Source organism: Artemia sp. Qi Xiang Cuo, chromosome 3, assembly GCF_049724085.1.
Source record: "Artemia sp. Qi Xiang Cuo chromosome 3, ASM4972408v1, whole genome shotgun sequence".
Taxonomy (NCBI): Eukaryota; Metazoa; Arthropoda; class Branchiopoda; order Anostraca; family Artemiidae; genus Artemia; species Artemia sp. Qi Xiang Cuo.
The window spans coordinates 23,696,555-23,720,736 of NC_142796.1; the positions used below are offsets into that span (position 1 = coordinate 23,696,555).

General features: G+C 36.8%; 2 protein-coding genes across 4 annotated transcripts in view; one reads left to right on the forward strand and one right to left on the reverse strand.

Moving 5' to 3' along the window:
- The window catches only part of LOC148953892 (methylenetetrahydrofolate reductase (NADPH)), a 105,084-nt gene extending 99,427 nt beyond the window's left edge, over window positions 1-5,657 (forward strand). For all 3 annotated transcript variants that reach the window (XM_089085685.1, XM_089085683.1, XM_089085684.1), the window contains exon 10: window positions 5,080-5,657. In XM_089085685.1, the coding sequence (XP_088941811.1) occupies window positions 5,080-5,436 (357 nt within the window). In that variant the 3' untranslated portion in view covers window positions 5,437-5,657. The remainder of the gene's footprint in view (window positions 1-5,079) is intronic.
- A 3,728-nt stretch (window positions 5,658-9,385) lies between these two features.
- LOC148953893 (uncharacterized) overlaps window positions 9,386-24,182 on the reverse strand; it is a 33,665-nt gene continuing 18,868 nt past the window's right edge. The window contains exon 2 of the mRNA XM_089085686.1: window positions 9,386-10,179. Coding sequence (XP_088941812.1) covers window positions 9,878-10,179 — 302 coding nt within the window. The 3' untranslated portion in view covers window positions 9,386-9,877. The remainder of the gene's footprint in view (window positions 10,180-24,182) is intronic.

Genomic DNA, 24,182 nt, shown 5'->3' on the forward strand with positions numbered 1-24,182 from the left:
TTTGTGCGTGTGTGTGTGAGTTTTTTTGTGTTCATGTGTAAGTTTTTTGTGTGTTTGTGTGTGTGTGTGTGTGTGTAAGTTTTTGTGTGCATTTAAGTTTTTGTGTGCATGTAAGTTTTCGTGTGCTTCCCAAATCATGAGTTTCAGACAACACACTCCTATGAGTGGCTAAGAAATCTAGCTCAGAAAAGTCAAAAATAGCAAATTAACCATCCCAAATCATAGGTTTCAGTCAACACAAACCTACGAATGGCTATGAAATCCTGCTCAGAAAAGTCAAAAAATATCAACCCACACACCCCCAAATCATAGGTTTCAGACATCACACACCTACGAAAGACTAAGAAATCTGGTTATGAAAAGTCAGAAATAGCAAATTACATATCCCAAATCATAGGTTTCAGACAACACTCACCTATGAACGGCTAAGAAACCTAGGTCAGAAAAGTCAAAAATAGCAAACTAGTCATCCCAAACTATGTTTCAGACAACAAACACCTATGAAAGGCTAAGAAATCCAGCTCAGAAAGGTCAAAAGTAGCAATCCACCCACCCCAAATCATAGGTTTCAGACACTACACACCTATGAAAGACTAAGAAATCCAACTCAGAAAAGCGTGAAATAGCAATCCCACACATCCCAAATCATAGGTTTCAGACACCACACACCTACGAAAGACTAAGAAATCCGGTTATGAAAAGTCGGAAATAGCAAATTACACATCCCAAACTATTGGTTTCAGACAACATTCACCTACGAAATACTAGAAAACCTTAACTCAGAAAAGCCTGAAATAGCAAACTACACATCCCAAATCATAATGTTCTGACAACACATACCTATGAAAGGCTAAGAAACCTAGCTCAGAAAAGTCGAAAATAGCAAACTACACATCCCAAATCATAGGTTTCAGACACTACACACCTATGAAAGACTAAGAAATCCAACTCAGAAAAGCCCGAAATAGTAATTTACATATCCCAAATCATAAGTTTCAGACAGCATTCACCTACGAAATACTAAGAAACCTTAGCTCAGAAAAGTCTGAAATAGCCAACTACTCATCCCAAACCCGAAGTTTCAGACAACAAACACCTATGAGTGACTAAGAATCCTAGCTCTGAAAAGTCCAAAAAGCAAACTACACCTCCCAAATCAGGTTTCGTGAAATATACTAATTGCATCCTTTTTTGAATCTGAGAATTACGGCTCACTGAGCCCTTCAAAAGCCGGCCTATATAAATCGGCCTAATTTCTTATTTTTAGGCGTTTCTGTTCTTTTCTGGTTTTAATCTGCATTGTGCACGCCTTGTTTGATGCATTTAAAGTATTAACGGTATTTTTTATCTTTCCATATCCTTTTACGATAGCTGGTATTTATCACACACCCAGAAAAAACAGCCCACGGAAAATAACCCCCACGTAAAATATCCCTGAGAAAAGACATGGGAAAATACCCCCTCCCTCCACCGAAAGATATGGTAAAAATGCTATTCAATTTACGCAGAATAAAGCAATGTATCTTTTTCTTAAACTCACCCCCCTTACTTTTCACGCGAAGAAACAGTTTGTTTTCACCTTACAATGATGACGATAGAATTGAGGCATGGCCCCCTCCCCATTTCGCCAATGTCCTAAATATATTGTTAGATCTTAATTTGAAAATAACGAGATTTCACCGGTTCTCCAAAATAGCACATTGCGTCTGCGCCTAATTATTACAATTGCCTCAAAGTGTTTTAATTTTGACGGAGAAACAGTTCCTTTTGACTTTGGCTGCTGCGTTTGTAAACACAGAGGGGAAAGGATGACAGCTAATTATAGGCCTCGTGCCGGAGAGCCTTGTGTCAAAACCAGGTTCGGTTAATAACAACAGTGACGGAAGTCAATGATCGCTTTTAGCTAGGATATAGACACTTAAAATTGCATAAATTTAACGAAAGAGAATTATTTCTTTTTGCTAGAATTATGGTCTTAAACAGAGGGTGAAGGAAGGATGGGTTTTACGTAACGAACAAATAATGTCTTTAACAGTTTTTATCGAGTATATACAGCATAGAGGGATTTTGGTAGTGGGGTGAGGGTTTACCTGAATATGTTATAGGGGGACAACGAAAAAAAAATTTATTTTGAAAATAAAAAATGAAAAAAGAACTTAAATTGCTAAATTTGGAGGCCAAGGCTTCAAGTTAATCAATAATTTCATATGTTCTATCCATTGTGTCACAATACTTTCTGATAATTGAATGGGGGCACATGGAGGGCCTTTGGGGCACAGGGAGGGCCTTTGGGGGTCCGGAGGGACTTTTGGGGACCGGTGGGCCGTTGGGGCCCTGGGTGGGCCGTTGGGGGTCCGGTGGGACTTTTGGGGACGGGTGGAGGGCCTTTGGGACCCCGTGGGTCGTTTGGGAGCGCGCGGGGCCTTGGGGGGGGGCCACAGGGAGGGCCTTTGGGTGCCTGGGGGACATTTGGGGACCGGTGGTGGGCCTTTGGGACCCCGTTGGTCTTTTGGGAGCTCGATGGGCCTTTGGGGGTCTGGGGTGGGCCTTTGGGGGCGCCGGTGGCCCTTTGGGAGCTTGGGGGACCTTTGAGGGTCCGGGGGGGCAGTTGGGGGCCTGGGGGACCTTTGGGGACCGGTGGAGGGCCTTTGGGAGATTGGGGGGCCTTTGAGGACCGGGGGCTTCCTTCGGGGTTGGGGTAGGAGGATTGGAACCCTTTGGGGTTGGGTTAGAGGACCTCACAACACTGTTCAAATGAAACTTATGTATTATAACGACCACACTCAAATTCTCTTCTAAAATCTCTTCAAAAATCTTCTTTTAAAATGTCTCTATCTGTTTCGCCGAAATAGTTCCCTAAAATGTCTAAAACGGTTTCGCCCAAATAATCACTAAACGCAAATTCAGCATGTTCCTTTGTTATTGGCATCTCTGTGCTAACGCATTTCAAATTAATAGGAAACCTTTTCGCGCGCTAAAACAATTCATCGCTAAGATGTTTCTTGCCTAATTGTTTCCATGGCCTGTGGTTATTAATATCCTTTGGAGTTCGACCAAAAGAGTTGTTCCCGAGGCAAAGACATTAATGATTTGAATCTATTCCTGGAGAAATGTTTCTAGGGCGAAAATTTTTAAAGTCTGACAGATGATGTCATTGATTGATTGATCTCTCAAGAAAGGGGAAATTAATTTGTTGTTTCTAAGGGAAATTATTGATTCACGATAGGTGAATTGAGGTCGACAGCACAGGTGTTCCAAATTCCGGGAAACTCATATCATTTGGCTCGAGAGCAACAACAACAAATACTATTTCTGGACACCATGACATTCGCGATCGATTACGCAATCAAGTTCTCGGAAATTCACTTCCCCCTCGAGTCCTAGATCAATAACATTGCTCCCGTTAGAATTCAATGCGCATGTGCAACCTTCGTTCCGGAGTTATTACACATAGAAACATCAAATAAATCGACCTTGGAAAAAGAGGTCATTGACCCCATTACGTAATCATTCTCCCTAGGGATTCCATGCCCATATTGTTTCATAATTCCCCACGCTCGTGAATCAATAATTCCACCATCGATTATGTAAATCACCCCTCATGCCATTACACGTGGCCAAACAACAACAACAACAGATCGATTGACCTTGACCCTCATTAGACTCGATCGATAATCCTTGAATAAATTATGTCCCGTCAGCATTAAACTAAATTGAAGATGGCAGCACGGTGTTCGTACCGGACCTCATGATAGGGTTCTACTTGCTTCATCAAACAACAAATTATAATCCATCTTAGAATGAAAGCTGATGATGGAGGTAGCTCCCTCCCTCTAACAGGCCTATGGCGTAATTGGTAATTTTGCTAGGTTTATTCTGTGATTGGTACGCTGTATATTATAAAAAAAAACCATCAGTCTTCCAAATTCTATTGACTATAAATAATACACCTTTCATTAAAAATATGTCACTTGGTAAAACGTGGTGCCTGCGAAAACCATTAGTTTTTTTCGATGGCTAAAAACTGCCAAGCTCAATCAAGAAAACATGCAAATATTTCCGCCATGGTTTTATTTGTTTTGTCAAAATTCCAGAAATATCTCCCAAGTATCTCACGGAGTCTGTTGTGATTTCTTACCAAAATACGGATTTATTAGTATTTAATAGTTGTATAACAATCTATATTTATCATTATGTTGTATAATTATCTATATTTATAGTTATATAATATAATGATAATAATGTGTATTTATCTATGTATATATAATTATAAGCTGTATTCTAATTTACCAAGTATTAGGGGGAAAGGAAGGGGTAGCGGCTGACTGAAATTTAGAGCACCTTAAAAATAATTTTTTCTGTACCTGTATTAGTGTGGGGAGAGAGGGGACCCTTTCTGTTAGCCGCCTTAGTTGTTTCGCCATTAAAATAAATATCATTGATGTAACGGCTTGAACTTTCATTGTGGACATACACAAAAAAAGTAAATTTGATTGAAATAATCGGAGTGAGAGGAAAAATTCATCTGAGAGGAAACATTTTTACGTATTTGACATTGACCCTTTTATAATTTCCTGTTGTTTTTTTATTGTTTGTTTTTGTTGTTATTTTTTCGCTTTATTTGACGCTAAAGTGTGAATTCGCCCCTTTTGTGCTTGTGATAACCGTTTTTCAGCAATAAATCTTATCTTATCTCAAGTTGTTTCAGTTTTCATCTCACAAATTTATTTTCTGGAAGAAAATAAATCTATATTCCTAGCCAAAATATAGGCTGGACATGCTCTTTGGTACTTAGTTTCTTTGTTATGTTGTTGTTTCCTCACAGAAATTTCATTAGGATCCTTAAGGAAGATTTCCTTGTGCCCCCTCTCCATCTGTTTGCTTAAGGCTCCTTCACCATAAAATTTTTACTAATACCGAGTGTAGATAGCACTATTTGAGCCAATAAGGTTTTTATTAGGATTTCCTTATCGGCCTGGAATTCTGAAATTCTAGCGCTAGCTGAATATCAGTATTAGTAAAACTTCATTGTAAATGGGGGTTCAAATGATATTATTAATCAATTCATTTACTTTATAGGACGAAGCTTTTGGATTATGGCATGAACAATGGGCAAAGCTCTACCCGGAAAATTCAAAATCCCGAGATGTAATCCAACATATAGTTAACAATTACTGCTTAGTTAACCTCGTTGACAATGACTACCCACAAGAATCCTGTCTTTGGGATGTTTTGGAAGCCATGTTCCAGCAAAGAGCTGTAAGGGATAAGGAGTCTTGTATTACAGAAGACAGGTCAAACGATATACCACTGAAGAAAACGGCAAGTAATAGCAGTGACCTTGAAGTGGATGCCAACCCCGGTTCTTATACTTTCGAAGAAATTGTATCTGCAGCTAATGACAAAGTGACAGGAATCATATTAGGAAGTGAATAGTCGTTTTAGTTAGTTCAAAAACTGGAATGCTCGTTGGGGGAAGACCTTTTGTGAAAGCGGTTGTGTGTGTAGAAGGAAGTGGAAATCTGTTTAGTGAAATTAGACAAGTAATTCATTTACAATAATGATTATGACTAAACTGAGTGCACTCCATGTGGCTCTGGTGCTTTTTTGTAAGAATAATTTTTTAAGAGTAAAAAATTTCCTTTAACGCTTAACAATTTGATTCCTGTAATAACAAAATTCACCGTACCAGGTGTTTTAGAAATGGGGCCCACGAGGGCATTAGCTTAGTTGCTTCCATGGGCGTAATTTGCTATGGGCGGGGGGGGGGGGGGTGACTGCCTCCTCCAGACCCAAGTTCCCTCCCCCCCCCCAGTTGAAATTTAGTTTTCGCAAAGGATCTCGTCAAAGCTAAGATAAGTATGCATAATTCAAGTATCCAGAGAAGCAGGTCAGTTTTATTTACTGTAGTATATTTTTGCCTTTATGGTAACATATGGATCAGTTTTCAGTTTTCACTGTCATTTTCACTTAATTTGGCTCCAAATTTACCCCCCCCCCCCTGAATTTTGACGAAATTACGCCACTGGTAGCTTCTAGTCTTTGTCAAGTCATGTCAATCACATAGCGTGACAGTGGCGTTGAAAAAGTGGGGGGGGGCGAATTGTATTTTCAAAGTCTAGTGGGGGCTAATTTTTCCCCAATGAAAATAAAAGAAGGTATTTTTGAATGAAAAAATATTGAAAAAAATATTTTCCAAATCTAGGTGTGTGGATAAACGTATAGAACATGGAAGACTAGGTTTTAATGGACGCTTCGATAGCTACTTATCAAAAACTCTTTTCCTTATTTGGAACCCCTTGTATAAACCTTTCTTAAAAAGAGAGTAATCTTACAGATTAAAATTAATCCACTAAGTTTTTATTAAGCTTCACTGGAGTATTTTTGCTAAGTTGGCTTGGGCTAAGACCGTTTCGTCTCTCCTTCGCGTAGTTGACCAGAAGTAAGAAGCATGGGCGCTGAAAGAAATTTAAGCGTCTCTGCTTGCAGCTAGTGTTTCCAATTCAAAAAATGTACGATTTATCTTCAGAATTTAGGTGGCGGGTTTTTTTTCCCAAAAAAGGTATCTTTCAATGACTACAAAAAAAAAAAATTCCCGTTTTCTAGAGGGACTAAAAATCTAAAGAGCAATCCCCCCCCCCTCCTTGTTGATGCCTTGCTTGTGTTGTAAGTTTAGGTCCATAATTAAGACGTTTCCTAGGCGAGAGTTTGATACAGGGCTAAAATGTTGTGAACACCAGAACTTCACACTGGTTTTACAGGTGGTCTGCACGCCATTACTTTGGTAATGGCTCTGACCATATCAAAAACAATTTAATGTAGTTCCTTTTCCATCCCTGAACTCTCACTCCCTGAACAGTGGTGCCAATTCACGAAATTTTAAGGGGGGTGGGCAAGGATTTTTTAAATGTAGATAGGTATTTCGTCATAACTTAAGAAGGACTTGACGATTTATTTTAATGAAGATACAAAGACTAGCTATTGCCCAAAATCTACATTGCAATTGCCCCCCCCCCCCTCCACCCAAAAACTGTCCCTGGTGACACTGTCCCTGGAACAAAATTCTGGTGATACCCCTCTCTCAATGTAATATTTCGTAATTCTAGAGGTTTCCAACCTAGGCCATATTCATAATTTTTGTTCGGAGGAGGGGGGGTACAAAAAAAGCAAAAAAAGAATCAAAAATTTGCTTATATGCATTTCTGTTACTCTTTAACTAGTCACACGCAATTTTCAGGAAGGGTGGGGGTGTTCAACCCCCCCCCCCCTCTGGATATGGCATTGTTTCCAATAGTAAAGAAAAACTGAAAAGGACCCTAACCTGTTTGGATTTGCAAACACGGATTAATGTTGAACATATTCGTTCAAATAGAATCGTTTATGTCAGTAAGCCAATTGAAAATACATTTTTACCCCCCTCCCTCCCAACCATCATCTTCATGTATTGTCCCTACTGGCTAGACGTCGATTCTTGCCCGTAATCACTTTTCACCAATTAGGGCTGCTAGCAGAAGAAGAAATGAATCATAAATGGTAGGTGTCTAGACATTGGTTTCTAGCCAAGTATGCATCTGGATTGGACTTGGATTCGGCTTGCCATAAATAGGGAGAATTAACTATATTTTGCAGAATTTTTCCAATAGAAAATCGTTTGGTCACAATGGAAAAATAGTTATTTCCATTTGAGTTTTGGAAATTTTCTTGTCAGCTGTTTCTCAAATTCACCCCCCCCCTTGTCACATTAAAGATCTACAGCTTAATTACTGTCCAAAAAAATACAGTTTTCTGTGTATGGAAATTGGTATTTTAGTCATGGCAAAAATATAAAGTGTCCCTTCTGCAAAATGTAGAGAGATTAAGCCCTAGCGGTAACTCAAAATTAGCTTTAATGGAAGCCCAGTCTAACGGATTTTTCAAGATTTTGGTCGACGGATTTTTCTATATTAAACTGTCAATATTGGGTATTATAAATACGTGACAGGACATTTTTCCGCATAAAGTAAATTAAAAATAAAATAGTTTGATTCCATAAAAAATGTACCGTATTCTTAAAAGAAATGAAATAAGTTAATTGATTTACGGCAGGAGGGAAGATTTTAAAGCTGGATGAAATTCACATTGGATTTTTTAGTTTCAAATGGCTTCAAACGATTAAATTGTGACACACGTAATCCACAGATTACTTTTGTTACCAGTACACTAGATAGGTCACATACATGTGCATGGGGAAAGGTAATAAAAAAAGGAGAACAAAAATATATGGGATCAGCGTTGCTAATGCTTTAAAATAAACTGTATCAGTTTTCTGACTAAAATTGTACCTGCAAGAGATTAATTTGTACTATCTGAATAGCAAATTAAAAAGTTTTCGTAGCAAGAACATTTCGATAAACTAAACCTTGTACAGATATCCAAGACAGAAAGGAGCAAGTAAATAGAAAATTTATCAGAAAATTTGATTTTACCGCAAAAAGGACCTCTTGAATTGTAACAAAAACAATGCAATTGTACCGCGACGGCAACGCTGTATGGAGTGTCTAGGTGCGGGCAATGTGGCCCTCATGACAAATGGAATGGTTGATTAAACTTCACGCAATTTAAGTAGCTGATGAAAAGGATGAAAAGAAGAAGGTGGGAGCTTTTCTTATTTTTAAACGAAGAATTTGATATAGTTTTTTCTCTTTCTCGTTTCCCGTTCGAAGTTACCGGCTACACTATATATGTATTGTTAACTCTTTACGATATCTAAGCAATATCCACATTAATCATCGAGTCAAAGTTAGAGAATGATAATGTACTTTCGTTAGTGTACTTTGTAATATCCCTAAAGATATCTTTTTAGGGATAGTTTTACACGACGGCATAGGGTAGGGGGAATTTATGAATCTGAGAATAATCCCTAGCTGTCGTTTCTCAGGATGGTTTTTGTCGAAAAGAGGAGATGTTTTGAAAAAACATGATATAAAAAAAATATGCAAAAACCAACTCTAACGTCCCTCGATTCCTTACCTCTGAAATCCCTAACCTAATGTTGCTAACCTCCTCCAATTATTTTACTAAAATGAACTAGTATAACGTTTGTTTTTTGCATTGAGTCTCTATCACATACTATTCAAAGTATTTTACAGGGTAATTAGAAGTTCCATTTTTTTTGTGCGAGCTAGCATCATCGAGACCCAAGCCGTCTGTGTTTTTCTGTTCCACTTTTATTCCACCCCCAGAGAGTTAGGAACAAAAGAACATCTTCTCTCCGACATTAAGATTTCACAAGACCCCCCCCCTCTCCCTAGAAAAACGTGCCTTATAACCTAACTATAACTATCCATACAGTGTATTTACAGAACTGTTACACTTATTTTCAATTAAACAGAGCATAGACAAGCAATAGAGTTTAAATTTTTATTGAAAATCTCATTAAAGATAACATAAAGCCATATTCTCAAGTCCTGTCCCCATTCCCAAATTAAAAAAACGATGTAAGTCCGAGGGGTATATGGGACCACTGTCCCAATTTCCCACAATGCATTCACTGACACACGCGACACAAAGTTATTCCTGACACATTTTTGAAATCTAAGCCAGTGCCCGAGACAGACTGCAGTCACACCTGTGAGCAAATCTTGAATCTCATTGGTCATCTATAAGAATCACATTGTTGATCAGATCTTGATTCTGTGTCGTGTAGTAGTGTTTAGTTCTGTTTTATCAACAGATGTGACTGCAATCTGTTCAAGGGAATAACAATCTAAATTTTGAACTAAACTTGCTAAATACAAAATTCTTCGAAGTCATTTATAGGCTTCCATAGACAGGGATAGAATGCATATAAGTTCTAATTAGGCAATTTAGGTTAGCATCTCAAAAGCAATTAACCTTATTAAAATCTAGGAAGGCTTTTAGAAGATTTAAGTTTAGATTTAGCCAATTCCAGTAAGTTCCCACGCTGTTTTCCAATATTTCTCAAGTCTTCTTCTAAAATGTTGGCTATTTCTGGAGCTTGAAATGCCACCATTCGTTCATATGCGTCCAAGAAGAATTTGAAGAGTGTTTGACGTAAATCAACAACATTCCTTATGGGTAACTCATTTTCATCATTGAGCATGTTTTGATGTTCTTTAATATCTTCAAAGTCACTTAGATGGTAAGCATGCTGTGCTAGATTCGCCAATGAGTTTATTCCTGAAAAACAAATTGCCAGTTAAACTTGAAAAAAATCGTTTTTTTTTCTAATACACGTTCTACGAAGATATTTTCTATTAAACGGCCATAATTTGCTTGTGATTTTGGATATTGAACCTTGATTTAAGGTAATTTCATTATGAGAATAGTAAGTCGAGGGTGAGTCATGTGCTGTCGCATCATCATTTCAGATAGTTGAATATTGGAATTCTGATCTAATAAGATATACATATGAAATGATTCCATTGTAGTATGATAAGATTGATTACTCCTAAGTTTACCAGTTTTCAGATATTAATGAAGGTGATACTGAAATTCAGGATCGGTAGAATTTCAGTATCAGCTATGCTGAATATTGTTCTCTGTCTCGTGCCCGAAAAACATTTTCAACGTACCCTATCAAAAGACATCCTTATCGTAGTCTTCAGTTTAATTTACAGATATATATAAAATAAAGTAAAAATATTCTTAGCCAGGAAATTATTTTGAATGCTTCTCCCCTGGATTTTGACTAAGGGACGGTGGAGACGCGTACAGGACTATTAGGCCTACTAAATTTTTATTCAGTATCTGTACAATATTTTATTTTTGGTGGTTAACAGGAAAGAAAAAAACAATGACAGTATTTCTTTTTACTTATTTAATTGATTTATTGAATATCACAGTCAACGTAGCAATGTTGACTAAGTAAAGAGCGATAGATATATTTTTCACGTATAATTTATTTCCCGACCACTTTAAATAGAAGGAATCGTCATAAAAACTTATGACCATTCGATTAAAGACTTGTTTCGACCACCTGACCCTTCCAGTTCTTCCCTGTTTTGCTATCCGTGAATTCCCATAGTGTCAGGTCAAAACGTCAAGTCGACTATTTGAGAGGATAGTTGAAAGGTCCCAAAATGTACCCCTGGGGTCATACAACCCGGAGGGCAAATATCCCAAATAATGCAGCAGGCCCAATATTCCAGGATATATGCTAATAGAAAACTTGGACATTTTACATCGTGCTAAAACCAGAGTAATACAAAGATTTCAAATCTGTATAATAAGAAGCACAAATGTGACCTGTGGTCCCTCCAGACTTCGTCATTCCACATTTCGATTAAAACCAAAATAATTCTAATTGAGCTAAGTCCGGGTCAGTGATGACAACCTTTCTGTGGTGCCCCTAAGAGCAGTGGGCACAAATACGGGCTTATTGCAGCCGATTTGAGTCACAATCCAGCTATTGATCGTCCTCTCCAATGTCTAACCATGAATCAGGGCATTTGCGGAATAGACTACCGAGATTGGATGAATTGAACCCAGCAATGGCTCTCAAAATGACGCACGAGGGTTTTGTGTGTGTTTGTATGGGTGTATTTTGGTGCGTAAGCAATGGAACTTTGTGGCCTGGCCCTCGAATTTTCATTCCACCGATTATGATAATGTTGTAACAAGTTCAAATTACAGACTGAACTGGTGCAAAAATGAGCCAAATCCAAGCTGCGTTCTGGCTTGGTGCCTAAACTTGGCAAGTCCTGACTATGTGCTAATTCCGAGCGACAAATTTCGATGACGCAGTTTAAAAGCGAGCCAAGTCCTGACTTGGTGCAAAACAAGGTAAGTCCTCCCTTGGTTTAAAATCGATTGAAGTCAATGCAAAGGTGCAGCACAAAAACAAACCAACTCCTAACTCAATGTAAAAACGAGCTAAGTCGAAGTTGTACACTGCCTTGGTGGACCTCAGAAACAGTGGGCCTTAAAGGCATTGAAAATCTTGTTAGAACAGAAATCATAGAAGGATTACCAACATGTATAATGAGATACACAGTGTATACCATTAGTAGCTCCGTCATTCCAATTCTCCACCAACTTTTAGAAGACAGTTGGTTATGTTTGACTTGTTTGAACCAGAATTATGCAAGAATTTCATGTCAATATGATTGTAGGATCAAAGAGGATCCATTTTCCCTCCAGCATCCCCCCTTTAATTGCTCCGCAGTAAAAAAGGCTTGCAGTAAAAAAGGCTTGCAGTACAGTTTTGAACCAGGACTACGCGAAGGATTTCCATATGAAAGTTGGAGAAGGGAAGTATGCTAATATTTTCTCTATTATAATCCTCCTTTCTCCCTCCTCACCTCAAATTTTACAAGAAAAGAATGCATATTGGACCTCGTTTGAACGGAAATTCTACGTAGAATTTAAACCTGTTTGATTGAAGGCATAAAATGGGTATATACCTCCCACCCCCCCAGAACCCACTCCCCCATCCTTGACGGTAGGTCGTTTTATAAGGATGGTAGGTAGTATATCTTTTCTGCGATGGGCTTGAAACTTACAGGTTACTTTAGTAAAGAAGGGCAATGTTGTGATGATTTGCAGAGAGGTACGTCCGTTCTCTGACTTCTGCACATAGCTGCCCTGATTTGCTTGAAACTTTTGGGACCAGGACATTGGAGAAAGAAAGAGAGGCAGCCCTATTTCATAGGTGTGGGACACTTCCGAGCCCCAACCATCTTCAGTGCCAAAGAACCCGAATTGAAGTTTGATCCCCCCCAACAACTATTGACCATTGATTTTTTTTTTATGAAGCAATATCACACAGGCTTCAGGGTTTTAAAAGTCAGATACTCCCCGAATAATCAAACTTTGAAGCCTGCTAGCTTCGGGCGTGAATACATGTCTACTAAATTTCAAGTGAATTTTCAAATTGCAGCTACCACAGAGTTTATTGATATAAGGTCTTCAATTCCAGGCAAATCAATCAAAATTTTTGAAGTTCCAACTTTAGAAAGTTTTTAGAAAGCTTCGCTCCAATTACTTTTCACTTTCTACCTTTGTGTTGGAAATGTTGTCAACTTTACTTAAGTGAAAAGCAACAGGGAAACTTTTCTTTTTATTTTAAGGAATGATTCCTTCCCTGAGTAGCCAAGATAAGGAATGGTAAGAACTTACTACTGTTGCAAGTGCTTATTATTCCTTAACCAAGTTGGGATGGGAGGGAATCATTCCCCAATAAAACAACAAGTTTGCCTATTCCTCTTAGTTAACTTAAGTTAACATCATTCCTTAGTAAAATATAGACAGTGAGGAATGAATTGGAATGAGTATTTCTTCATAAAACAAGTATTTAGTCCACCTATATTTAGTGGTGTCAGTTAATGAAAATTTGGGAGAGGGATGTAGTTTTCAAAATCTAGGGAGAGACAAGTTTTTGTCATTTATTCAAGAAGAATACCAAAAAGGATGTTTTCAATGAAAATACCTTCATAACAGGTATTTTTGAATTTTAGGAAGTCAACAGAATGCAGGGGGTCAACAGAATATATATATATATATATATATATATATATATATATATATATATATATATATATATATATATATATATATATATATATATATATATATATATATATATATATATATATATATATATATATATATATATATATATATATATATATATATATATATATATATATATATATATATATATATATATATATATATATATATATATATATATATATATATATATATATATATATATATATATATATATATATATATATATATATATATATATATATATATATATATTTCAAGGGAATGTGCCAAAACTTTAAATTTTTCAATTAAAAACCTATTAATTTAAAGAATTAAATGTGCAACTACCCCCAAACAATTGCTCAAACGCCGGAAACATGCACACCTAGCAAAAATCCCGATACTTTCGTACTATTTATTAAAAAAAAAGTTTTTCCGAGGGAAGTAAAAAGCGAAGTTGAAACTTAAAATGATTAAAAATTATTACTTCACAGCCTATCTAGCTTATATCAATAAAACTAATACAAATAAACCAACTAATTATGTTTCCTTATGTTTCTAGGATCATAGAAAACTAGCGCTTTACTGAAAACACAAAATAATATAGGATTTTTGGTACAGTAAAAGCAAACCAATTAAGGACGCTTCTTACGGGACAAAAATAAAGTATTTAGGGTGGCTGCTTTATTTTACTTTCGTTTAATTTGGTATCACTTCTGCACAATTACTCAGTTCAATGACTGGCTCTCGTTTTGGTTCTGAAAAGTACATGTCATAAATAGTTTGTAGACAAGTTCGAAGTAAAGCCATCTTGATAGTATTAGGACTATAGACTAGCTTTAGAATTTGTATCATAGCTTGAAATTCACTGTTGTATAGACAGAAATAACCGGATTTCCAGAGTTCATATTATATCTTATTTGATCTTCATTTTAAGGGATACTTAAGCATATTTATTACAATTTAAGATTGTATATTACTCACTATTGGTATTATAGGTCGCGAGACCGAAATGCTACCTAATAAATCAATCCAATATTTCTGTATGCTGAAAATTACTGATGTCACAACTGGTGCAAGACTATAAAAAACTTTAAAGATTAGTCTATTGTTACATACTCACTTTTCACTCCCAAATCAATATTCCTGTTTTTTATATTTGACTTTTGTGTTTTCAGTAAAACGCTAGTGTTTTATTATCCTAGAAACATAGGGAAACATAATTAGTTGGTTTATTTGTACTAGTTTTATTGATATATGTTAAGATTAATTAAAACAAACTTTCCGAAAAATAAGTTTTTCAAAGAAAAGTAAAGGCCATTTTAAACTTAAGCTTAGCAGAAACAAATACCTGTTAAAATTCAAACTCAAAACAACCAAAAATTACTATTAAAGAATTAATGAAACCCAAAACGAACAGAAATTAAATAAATAATCATAGTAAAAAACATACAACAATTAATAATATAAATGAATAAATAGATCTTAAAGCGAGTAATGCTTAAATTGAATATGAAAATCAAGCTTAACACGAAAAAAAAATATTTTGCTATTGAAGTATAAAGGAAACTTAAAACGAAAAGAAATTAAATAAACCAATCATAATCCAAACAAACATATAATAGATATTAATGTAAATGAATAAATAAATCTTAAAACAAGTGAAACTTAAATTGAATATGCGAATCAAGCGTGAAACAAACAAAAACCACTACAAACAAGAGTTTGTGTGTCGGCTCCTTGTCTCACTATAAAAGTCTAAAACCTACTGTGTCATTGGCGCTTTACTGAAAACTATATGCGTCTTGAACAGTCTTGGATTGTATAAACAATATCAAATTGAATATTTGATGTATAATGATATTAATTGTTGAAAGATCCATGAGTTAAAGATTTTATTTTACTTTAATTTTATTTTTGTTTTCAATGCTGGAAAAGAAAATATTTGTAATATAATTCGTTCTCAGCTAAGCGCCAATGAAGCAGTAGCCTTTTGGTTTCTATTTATAGTTAAGGAAGGGGGCATCATCCAAAGTCTTTTTTGGAGTGAAACTATAGCCTATTCGTCTTGACCAATTTTAGAAAGAACTAATAAATTAAACTGAATATTCGATGTATAATGATATTAATTGCTGAAAGCTCATCTGTTCAAAATTTTACTATAATTTTAATTCAAATATTTTCTTCTGTACTTATTATTGAAAATAAACATTAAAATAACAGTAAAAGTTATAGTAAAACAAAATGGCTATCTCAAAATTTTTATCGGATGGATTTTGGGAGAAAAGGGCGTGGGTGGGGGGCTGAGTGCCCTTCGGTCTCTTTTGACTCTTTAAAAGGGATGGATATACCCATCCGATAAACCCAAAGGCGTTGAGGGTGGGAGAGGCTAGTTGCCCTCCGGTCTTTTTTTACTCTGAGAAAATGAACTAGAACTTTTAATTTCCATTCAAACAAGCCCACTCTGAAGTTTATACAAGCTCCTCTTTCATAAGGACCAAATAGGGCCCCAGGGCAAAGCTTACAATTCCTGCCCCCACACCCTGGGGGGTTGTGTCGACAACGGAGTTGTTGTTAGCTGACCTTTTAACTATTTAAAAAAAAATGGTTATCTCAAAATTTGTATCGGATGGGTTTGGGGAAAAAAGGGCTTGGCGGGGGCTAGGGGCCTTCCAATCTCTTTTGACTCTTAAAAATTGAACTAGAACTTTCACTTTCCATTCAAATCAGCCCTCTCTGAAGTTTATACGAGCATCCCTTCCACAGGAACTACATACGCCCCCAGGGCATAATTTGCACCGCTTTTATCTGACGTTTGAACTATTTTTAACAAAATGTCTATCTCAATATTTTTATCGGATACATTTGTGGGAAAGAGGTGTGGGGGGATAGTTGCCCTCTGATATTTTTGACTCTTAAAAACTGAACTAGAACTTTCAATTTTCATTCAAATGAACCCTCTCTGAATTTCATACGAGCATTCCTTCCACAACAGCTGTATATACCCCTAAAGCATAACCTACAACGCCTACCCCGGGCCCTGAAGGATTGTATCAACACCGGAGTTTTCGTTATATGATCTTTGAGCCATTTTGAAAAAATGGCTCTCTCAAAGTTCTTATCGGATGGAATTGAGGAAAAACGGACGAGGAGAGGGGGCGGGACTAGTTGCCCTTCCATCTCTTTTGACTCTTAAAAAGTGAACAAGAACTTTCAATTTCCATTCATATGAGCTCTCTCTGAAGTTTATACGAGAATCCCTTCCATCAAATGTATACGAGTATATGCTCCCGAAGCATTACTTACAACGCCTTCCTCTGGAACCTGGGGGGGGGGTGTCGACCCTGGTCGTTTTCATCATATTATATTTGAACTATTGAAAAAATGGCTATCTAAAAGTTCTTATCGGATGGATTTGAGGAAAACAGGGCATGGAGGGGGGGGGGGGGTAGTTGCCCTCCGATATCTTTTGACTCTTTAAAAGTGAACTAGAAGTTTCAATTTCCAACCAAATGATCCCTCTCCGATGTTTATACGAGCATGCCTTCCACAAGAACCATATATGCCTCCAGGGCAAAAACATAGGAGTTCTTCTTATCAAACCTTTGAACTATTTTTAACGAAATGGCCATACGTAAAGGAGTTTTTGTAAAATGATCTTTGAACTATTTTTTAACAAAATGGCTACCACAAATTTTTATCAGATGTATTTGAGGAAAAAGGGCTTGGGGGGGCTAGTTGCCCCCCCCCCCCGGTCACTTTTGAATCTTAAAAAGGGCACTAGAACTCTCGATTTCCAATCGAATGAGCCCGCTTTGAAGTTTATACAAAGACCCCTTCTATATGAAGTGCCTGTGGGAAAAAAATAAATGGAGTGTATGGCGAGGCTAGCTGCCCTCCGATCACTTTTGACTCTTAAAAAGTAAATTACAACTTTCAATTTCCAATCAAATGAGCCCTCTATGAAGTTTATACGAGTATCCCTTCCATAACAACAATATGTGCCCCCAGGGCCTAACTTACAACGCCTTCCCCCGGGCCCTAGGGGGCTATTCGGACACTGGAGTTTTTGTTATCTGAACTTTGAACTATTTTTAACAAAATATCTATATCAAAATTTGTATCTGATGCATTTAGGGTTCGGAAGAGGGGGGGGGGGGGGTAGTTGCCCTCCGATCTCTTTTGACTCTTAAAAAGTGACCAATAACTTTCAATTTACAATCAAATGGGCCCTCTCCAAAGTTTATACTAGTACCCCTTCCGTAAAAACTAGATATGCCCCCAGAACGGTAGTTACAACGCCTGCCTCCAGGCCCTGGGGGGCTGAGTCGACACAGGAGTTTTTCTTAACTGACCTTACAACTATTTTTCATGAAATTGCTTTTTTAAACATTTTATCGGATGGGCTTGGGGAAAAAAGAATGTATGGGGGGCGAGTTGCCCTCGGATATCTTTTGACTCTTAGAAAGTGAACTAGAACTTTCTATTTCCAATCAAATGAGTCCTCTCTGAAGTTTATACGAGAATCCCTTTCATATGAACCATATACGCCCCCAGGAAAACACTTACAACACCTACCCCCGGCCCTGGGGGGTTGTGTTGACACCGGAGTTTTGTTATCTAATTTTTGAACAATTTTCAAAAAACTGGCTATCTCAAAATTTTTCGCGGATGGGTTTGGGGAAAAAGGGTGTGGGGGGGCTAGGTGCCATTAAATCTCTTGACTCATAAAAAGTGAACTAGAACTTTCAATTTCCAATCAAATTAGCCCTCTATGAAGTCTATACGAGCATTCCTTTCATAAGAACCATACATGCCTTTAGGGCATACCTTAGAACGACTACTCCCGGGCCTTGGGGGTTTCTTTTCGCACCGGAGTTTTCCATCAGACATTTAAACGATTTTTAACAAAATTTCTATCTCAAAATTTTCATCAGATGGGCTTCTAAAACAAGGTGTGGGGGGTCTAATTGCCCTCGGATCTCTTTTGACTATCAAAAAGTGGGCTCGAACTTTCAATTTCCAGTCAAATGAGCCCTCTCTGAAGTTTATACGAACATCCCTTTCATTAGAACCATATATGCCCAAGAGCATAACTTACAACGCCTGCCTCCAGGCCCTGGAGGGTTGCGTTGACACAGGAGCTTTTCTTAACTGACCTTTGAACTATTTTTGATGAAATGGATATTTTAAAAATTTTATCGAATGGGCTTGGGGAAAAAAGAATGTATGGGGGGCGAGTTGCCCTCGGATATCTTTTGACTCTTAGAAGGTGAACTAGAAATTTCTATTTCCAATCAAATGAGTCCTCTCTGAAGCTTATACGAGAGTCCCTTTCATCTTAACCATATACGCCCCCAGGAAAACACTTACAACGCCGACCCCCGGGCCCGGGGGGGGTGTGTTGACCCCGGACTTTTTGTTATCTAATTTTTGAACAATTTTCAAAAAAATGGCTATCTCAAAATTTTTCGCGCATGGGTGTGGAGAAAAAGGGCGTGGGGGGGGGCTATTTGCCCTGAAATCTCTTGACTCATAAAAAGTGAACTAGAGCTTTCAATTTCCAATCAAATGAGCCCTCTATGAAGTTTATACTAGTATCCCTTTCATAGGAACCATACATGCCTGTAGGTCATAACATAGAAAGCCTTCTCCCGGGCGCTGGGGGTTGTATTGACACCAGAGTTTTTTTTATCCGACCTTTAAAATATTTTTAACAAAATTTCGATTTCAAAATTTTCATTAGATGGGTTTGGAAAAACAAGGTGTGGGGGGGGGGTCTAGGGGCCCTCGGATGTACAGAACACATCGAAGAAGTAAAGCTATCCGTTATTAAAATTCTCTTCTTGCCATCTACATCTCTCTTAGCATCAGTAGTATGTATATAATATTTAAGAGCGGGGTGTCTCCCTATATAGCTATAATAACTAAGAGCGGGGTGTCTCCCTATATAGCTATAACAGTTTCAAGCAGACAGTGCTCCCGTCAATACAAGCAGACAGTGTAATGACCGGAATTCAACCACCGTGAAAATTCGTGTTGTTTCTGTTAAAAGTGCCTGATGTTTTCATGCTAGTGATGTTTTCATGCTAGTGAGCGTGGATATAAAAAGTCCGATACCGAGTTAGTATCTCAGTCAATAAGTTGAATTTGAATAGTTTACATTATTTCAAATTGGAGAAATAAACGTTCAAATATTGTGAGAATGAGTATTTTCACACTATTACACCTCGAAGGAACCGACAGTGATATTGTGAAGACAAGAGCTCCCAATGTAGCAGTTGAAATTGGAAAGGATTGCCGAATAACATTTGAGTGGGATGAGATATTCGGTAGATATGTTATATTATTGAGTAAATTTAAGTCAGATGAACAATTATGTTTCACTGCAAAAGTGAATATAATGTATATATCACGACTACAATATGGATTGAATGCTATCATGAAGCACATTGAGGAAGATGGATTGACTCACCTAACGCGAAGAGAGTGAAAATATATTCTTTTATTAGATTTCTGTCAGCAAAAATGTTTTTTTTTATAATGTTTTTTTTTATATCGAGTTACTATCTCAGTCAATAAGTTGAATTTGAATAGTTTACATTATTTCAAATTGGAGAAATAAACGTTCAAATATTGTGAGAATGAGTAGTTTCACACTATTACACCTCGAAGGAGCCGACAGTGATATTGTGAAGACAAGAGCTCCCAATGTAGCAGTTGAAATTGGAAAGGATTCCCGACTAACATTTGAGTGGGATGAGATGTTCGGCAGATACGTTATATCATTGAGTAAATTTAAGTCAGATGAACAATTATGCTTTGCTGCAAAAGTGAATATAATGTATTTATCACGACTACAGCATGGATTTAATGCTATTATGAAGCACATTGAGGAAAATGGATTGACTCATCTAACGCAGAGAGTGAAAATATATTCTTTTATTACATTTCTGTCAATAAAATGTTTTTTCTTATAATGTTTTTTTTGATTAGACACTAGATGATCGTTTACTCCACTCGCTCTCTCTCTATGGTGGGTGGTGGTGGTGGTGTTGTCCAATAGGTATTGAGATTATGCCCAAAGTAGAAACTTGTGATTGTTATTTTAGTCTATAGTTGATAGTGGGAGTATCAAGAATGATTGGATTTGAGAAAAAGAAGATCTTACGGAATCTAGTCAAATTGGAAAAATGTTTAGTGTTAGATGATGACTTTTTGGAATTATCTCTTCAATAGAAAAAATTTTCTCTAGAAATACTTAACTTTATAATCGGATCTGATTCTCTATCCTTGGATTATTGTATGAAGCTTATGCATTGCAAATCAAATGCATTTACTCAATTTATTGATGTATTAATTGAAAGGAAGCAAAATGACATTGTGATTCTGCTTTTAACCACTACCTAGAAATTCATTCTTTAAAACAGTAGGAAATAAGTTTTTGTGACGATGCTCGATTACTCCTCCTCCCCACTACAAGATAATGTTATTTTTTTATTGATTTTGAGTCAGTTTCTTTCTGGCAGTGAGATGGACAACATCGAAAAAATGTTTCATACGTGTTCACTATGTTTATATACATTGAGCAGCTGGTCTTCATGCGAGAACTGTATTACAGTTGATGACTATAATGAAAAGTGTAGACTATGCAATCCGTGTAAGTTGCATAAAGGATATGCTGTACAAATTACGGACTGTAATACCTGTCTTGAAGAGACTTGTGAATCTCATCCTAATGGTTATCCATGGTTCAATTGTCATTTTGATAAGTGTGACCAGTGGGAAAATACTTACCCTGGTATGATTGGAAAAAACCCTAAACGTGACTTCAGTTTATTTCTAAGGGATTGGTATCGTCACGGCTTTAAATTGTATTGGGAAGAAGGATTTGGAGCACGTTTCAATTGTAAAAACATGAAGAGAGTATGGTTCCTGCGTCATCGTTGTGAGGACAATGCAAGTAATGATTATAAACCTAGCAATTTTTATTTGGCTGTGAAAAAAAAGTGATTCTTCATATGAGAATATTGTGTGCGACATTACATCAAATAATCAGATAGAAACAGGTGAATTTTTCAATATGAATCGTAATAGTATCATTGACTTCACAAGAAGATTTAATAAAAATGAAGTTACAATATATTGTGGAAAATGTGATCCGGACTTTGCACAACAGGATCAGTAAAAGTTGAATCCAAATGATCTACCACCACTAATCGTTGTCGACGACGATGACTATGATGATGACAATCTAAATGACTATGAAGATGAAGAAATCTAAACAAATGAAGACACTAGACTTTTTTATAGTGCATATATATTTTATTAATAAACAAATTCACATACATTTTTAAAACACTTTATTCTTAGGGCACTGAAATCAATACTGTACAGGTCTGAGAGGGTATTTTCTGCTAGAAAGTCATTCAGACGTAGACTTTGTACATAAATGTTGAAAAATTTACTGAAAGTATAATCAAGACACCGAAAAATGAAATAAATTAATGCTTGAAATGTCCAGTGTTTGGTCGATGAATCCTGTACTCACATCCGACTTTGCATAATTGTCATCTCACTTCCTTCAAGGTAGTTTTTGATGTTAGGTGTGTAGAATGCATATGGTAGACCAAGAGGATCGAAAAATTCTATATTCTTTGCTGTTTGAAAGATGCATAGCCAATGCCCCGTCTGCACAGTCGATGGACTACTATTAACAATGATAATGGTATTGTTAGCAGTATGAATATATTCAAGGAAATCTGAGGGTATACAATAGGATTTGTATTTGGATATAAAAGGATCCATGTTAAATACATTGATTATTTGAGTGGTGTTCATGGTGCCAAGTCTAAAAGAACACTACCATCGGGGGTAATTTACCAGTAGGTTTCAAATTGATAGAGTGAGATTAATGTTACACTCTCTGTCAATGGTTTGTCAAAGGTACACTCTAAATGTACAGTACTCGTTCGGACAATACTCATATCTTGAGTAACAGACAAGTCCAAAACAATGATACCATGGATTTTTGCAAACATTAAATCAGTAATACCATTTTCATACAGTTTAGAATCTCGATCTAGGGATTGCATTGTCAATTCATAGAGGGTTTTAAGGGATTCAATAAAGGACAAATTGCAGAAGGGAATTCCGTTTACTTTACATACAAATGAAGACAGTTCAAATAATTCAAATCTAAGTGGTGAGCTTTTCCACGATCCTTTGGCACTGTCACTTTTTACAAATCTCAAGGTGAGTTTCGACGGAATTCTACTATTGATAAATGAAGAATCGGTGTAGCTACTTGATCCAGTGGCAATAGGACGTTGATTGGCGATTGTGGGAGGAACGAGCAGTTTGATATTATTTCCAGAGGCTCTTAATTTTCCCATTGCCAAAGCAACAGAACTCATAACCTGTTGTTTTCGCACATGAAGTATTGCCGAAGTGAGATGGACGTTAGCATCGGGTGCTGCATCAATTGTTTTTCTCAATATGAAATTGGACGGTGCAAGTTGTAACTTTATATCAATTTTAACACTTGGGGGCATCCATTGGGGTATATTGAATATTTCATGATTGAGTCTACCAACTAAATAATAATCCTTGTTCACTCCCCAAGTGAGTTCACCGTCAGTATCAACATTTGTTCTATAGTCATAGCCCATTGGCAGACCTCTCAATTTCTTATAGGCCATTGGAGTCATCAACATAAATTGTATGTAACTAGCATAGTTTGATAGATTGTTGCTGGTGCTCATCAATGTCCCATTTATGTAGACACATATTTGTTTAAATAAATTGTGTAGTATACAATTCTCATAGGATAGTCCATCGAAGTTGGAGGGAGGTGAATTGTCAGACTTTTTCCTCACCGCAACTTTTAAATCAATAAATATGGATGATAAATCTATGAGGTAGTCATCATTGGAAAAAATTTGAAAATTTATGTTTTCAGAGAGTGGTTGTTGTAGATAGAATTGTTCATAGTATCCGTGCTTTACACTGACACACAAACTTTCTGCATTGACAAGATGTAGAAATGTGACGACAGTGAGATGAGATTCCCTGTGGGTTAGATATGCCATCTAGGGCATTAAATCCTCTTTCGATCGAACAATTTTTCTTCTTGGTTTCTTTTTCTTACTTTTATTTGACAAGAGTGATGATGATGATGATGTCTTTCGCTTCTGACCTGAGTAAAGACTGATTAGTGAAGAGATTTTTCTCCTCCTTTTAAAACCTTTTCCAAATGGTTTCAATCGCTCGCCAAGGGATCGTGCGCTGGACCTGAGATTTTTTGAAACACTTTCTTTAAAATCTTTACCATCCCCCCAATCGTGTAGCGTAGAGGATGAAAAATCTGCAGCAACCGGCGCAATATATTTTTTAGCCAGTGGTATTGCAGAGCGAAACAGCTTAGCAAACCAACTGCCAAGACCGTAGCCCGACATTGACGAATGGCCTTTATAATAGTCCATTCCATGACCCAATTGTCGTGGTTGGAGAGCAGTAACATAACAATCAATATCAGGGCATACAAATATATTTTTTCTATTAGCCATTTTGTAAAAATTACATGTAATCACGGCCAAACCTTTTGCTATTGCTAGAGGATCACCCAATTCACTTCTTAGTGTTAACTGACAGAGTTCCAAATACGAAGTGTTTACAGGTACATACTG